This window comes from Brassica oleracea, chromosome C7 (genome assembly GCF_000695525.1).
Source record: "Brassica oleracea var. oleracea cultivar TO1000 chromosome C7, BOL, whole genome shotgun sequence".
Classification (NCBI taxonomy): Eukaryota; Viridiplantae; Streptophyta; class Magnoliopsida; order Brassicales; family Brassicaceae; genus Brassica; species Brassica oleracea.
This window is the reverse complement of record NC_027754.1, coordinates 34288035-34291268: the sequence shown is the minus strand read 5'-3', so window position 1 is coordinate 34291268 and position 3234 is coordinate 34288035. Positions and strand designations below refer to the sequence as shown.

The window sequence follows — 3234 nt, the reverse complement described above, 5'->3', positions numbered from 1 at the left end:
TTTTTTTTTTCGAGCTGACCGAATAATCGATAAGGTTTTATAAAGACTCCTGAAAAAAAGAAGAAACGTGAAATCAGTAAACAATTGAATTTGTTCGTCGTCTGGATAAACTCAATCCAAATGGATAGAAAGCAAATATGTAAGCCTAAAACCAATCTCGTTTAATAACAAAAATGTATACAAAGTGGCCCGATCTGAAAACTTTTACTCTAATAAAAGGGCCTAACAACATAATGAAAAGGGCTCGTAGAAAACACTATCTTGATTGTACCTGCCACAGGTCAAATACACACTGGATTAACCAAAAAAGCATGTTACAACGGCTATCGTAATGAAACGACATCACAATCTAGAGCCAACGGTTTAAAAATACAACCCTGGAATCATAAGCCGACGATTGCACAAATATAATTCCGGAAACAAAATCACACTTAAACTAACATGCAAGGACTACAAAAACATAGGCAATAACATAAAAGACCGACGACTAGACATTCTAGATAAGACTCAAACCCAGCCATAAAGAAAACAAACCGGGACGATAGTTTTTATACCAATAGTTTATGGATAACCGTTGTTGTAGATTGTGCCTCATAAGGGCTCTGCTCCACTTAAGGGCCTCTGTTCCACTGACCCTCTCCAAAACCAACTAAACTCGCAATTGGGCTTGAACAAACTAAGGTTACTACGCATCTTCTACACGCTTCTGCTCCATGCATAGACTACCTCCACATCTAACTAAAACTCACCATTGGACTTTGTAGGAGCTCACCACGCGCCTCAACACCACGGCATAGCTAACCAAACCTTACTTGACACGCTCTTATTCAAAAAAGCCGGTAACCATAAATCCACCACCACGTACCGTAGATCTGACGAGATCGATGACCATGAATTCCGATTTGAGACTCTCCGTTTCAATACGAAAAAACGAAGCTTCCGACCAGATCTGAAACCCTGTAGACTGATAAACAAGGCTGAAACAAAACAAAAAAAAAGGTATCTACCATCGGAAAAGATGGAAAAACGGTGAACTTTTTTTTTCTTCTCGCTCGCGTTTTCTTTTCTTGGCTCTCCTCTTGAAAAACATGAGCTTTATGTTGAAAGATTTCTTTGTAGACTCTCTTGCCAAAAAAAAGAAGATAGTGTTGTTTTATTTTTCTATGTAAACTAGATCATCAAACTAGACATTTTTCTACTTCATCTAAACAAATAATGACTAATGACAGAGAGAAAAAAAACTTTATAATATACAGCAGAAAATAAAAGTAATAAAAAACATAACGCTCTTTCTCCAAAACCCTTAAAACGATCCGATAGCAATCGCTAACGTGATTCTCAGATCGACGAGGAACAATCTCCGCCGCGACGTTCACCTCCATCGACTCCTCCCCCTCCGCCGCAACGCAATCGAAGATGGCATCTACTACCAGCGCTCCGAAGATCTCAATGTTCGGTGCCAAGTCCGGATTCGTAATCCCTAAAAACAAGTTATCCGGATCACTGATCCCCATTTTCCAACGCGGCGGAGGAGGCGCCGGTAAGGATAGCGGAACGCTCACGAAGCTAGGGAAGAGGAAGACTAAGTGGGGACCTGATTTGACGCAAGACGTTGCAGTCAAGAAGGCCAGAGTCTTGGCTTACCAGGTTAGAATCGAAGCTATTAATCAGTGTTTGAATCAATCTTGCGCAAATCAATTGAAAATGTTAGTGTGTACACTGTATTGCTCAAGAAAGGGCAGAGTCTTAGCTTACTCGAAGCTATTCATCAATGTTGGAATCAATCAATTGTATTTGCATTTGGAAATGTTCCTGTGTACACTCTTGAATTGCTTCAAGAACACTCTTGTATTTTGGTTTCTTTTGAGCAGAAACGTTTGGATCAAATTACACAGCAACTGGAGTCAGGAACTCATGAAGCCGAGGCTAATAGAGAAACCAGCAGTGATGTAAGTGATCTTTCATCACTTCTTCTTCGGTTTCTTTAGCTATTTAAAGATGAGTGTTTGTTTTCCTGTCAAGATTGCTGAACATCTGGAGTTAGAGAAACGTGAAGCAATTGGTATGCTGGAGTTTCCTTGTTCCATCTTTATGTTGGCTTTTCCCTTGAGTGATATGTAGCTTCTTTAATTATAGGGGAGATACTTGAGTTGAATCCGAGGTTCAAGGCTCCACCTGACTATAAGCCAGTGCTGAAAGAAGCTAGATTGCCGATCGATGTAAGTTCTTACTTGACTAGAGGGTTTAAAAGCTTTATCAAATCTTGCATTTGTGATCTTATGTCTAAGTCTTGTAGAATTGTTAAACCGTACTACCTCACAGAAGCTAGAAATTTTTGTAGATTTGTTTTAGAGATGGCTCATACAGTATTTTTGATAGAGTTTTGAGAAGTTATTTGGTTTTGCTTTAAGTCCAAGTAAAGAATGGAGTACTACTGACTGTTCAAACGCTTTCAGTGGCCTTATGATATATAATGCTGCTTCGTCCTGCATAACATATTTTTGATTCTGTTTTCTTATGGCCATGTAACAAACTCAGCTTCTGGAAGCTGATATTGTATGGACTTATGCTTTTGCAGGTCAATGAACATTCTGATTTTAGTTTTCTAAGTCTCATATTTGGTTCCCAAGGTGATACTCAAAAACAGCTTGAAAAAGTAAGTCACCTACAAATATAGCAGCTTCAGTTCCATATCTGCCTTGTGTTAACAGCCTTATGTGTCTCTTTCTCACATTTGCTTGTTGTTTCCTAACACAACCTGAGCACCATTCAATCTGACCCTGTATACGAGCTAATCAATTTCATTATGGGATCAGGAGACTGGAGCCAAAGTACAAGTTTTTGGCACTAAAACAGGAGGAGAGAAGGTAATCTTGGAATAAACTATCTTTGAGATAACCATAACAGATTCTCAGAATCTCACTATTATTGTTTTGCCTCTCCATGCTTGTCCTTGAAAATTCTCAGTATTCTCATTTCAATGGTTTATGAATCAGATTTTCTTCATATTTCCAGGTTGAACTCTCTTCTTCAGATGAAAACGAGATCCAGACGTCGTGGGAAGAGTTATATTTTCAGATATCATCTGACACCTACGAAAAAGTAGATGCAGCTATTGCTGTAATTGAGCTGCTTATCTCTTCAGTGTCTGTGAGTCACTAAAACTTCTATAAGATAGTTAGAAGTATGATATAGCATTTGTTATTTAACGTCTCAGAATATATCATTCTCCCT

At 38.7% G+C, this 3234-nt stretch overlaps 1 protein-coding gene across 1 annotated transcript in view; it reads left to right on the top strand.

Moving 5' to 3' along the window:
- Window positions 1–265: 265 nt before the first annotated feature.
- Window positions 266–3234, top strand: part of LOC106305999 — a gene marked incomplete in the record, with an annotated part of 4418 nt that continues 1449 nt past the window's right edge. Inside the window, 9 exon segments of the mRNA XM_013742444.1 lie at window positions 266–997; window positions 1342–1358; window positions 1395–1647; window positions 1872–1949; window positions 2023–2062; window positions 2137–2219; window positions 2579–2656; window positions 2817–2867; window positions 3016–3150. Of these exon segments, the coding sequence (XP_013597898.1) occupies window positions 1417–1647; window positions 1872–1949; window positions 2023–2062; window positions 2137–2219; window positions 2579–2656; window positions 2817–2867; window positions 3016–3150 (696 nt within the window).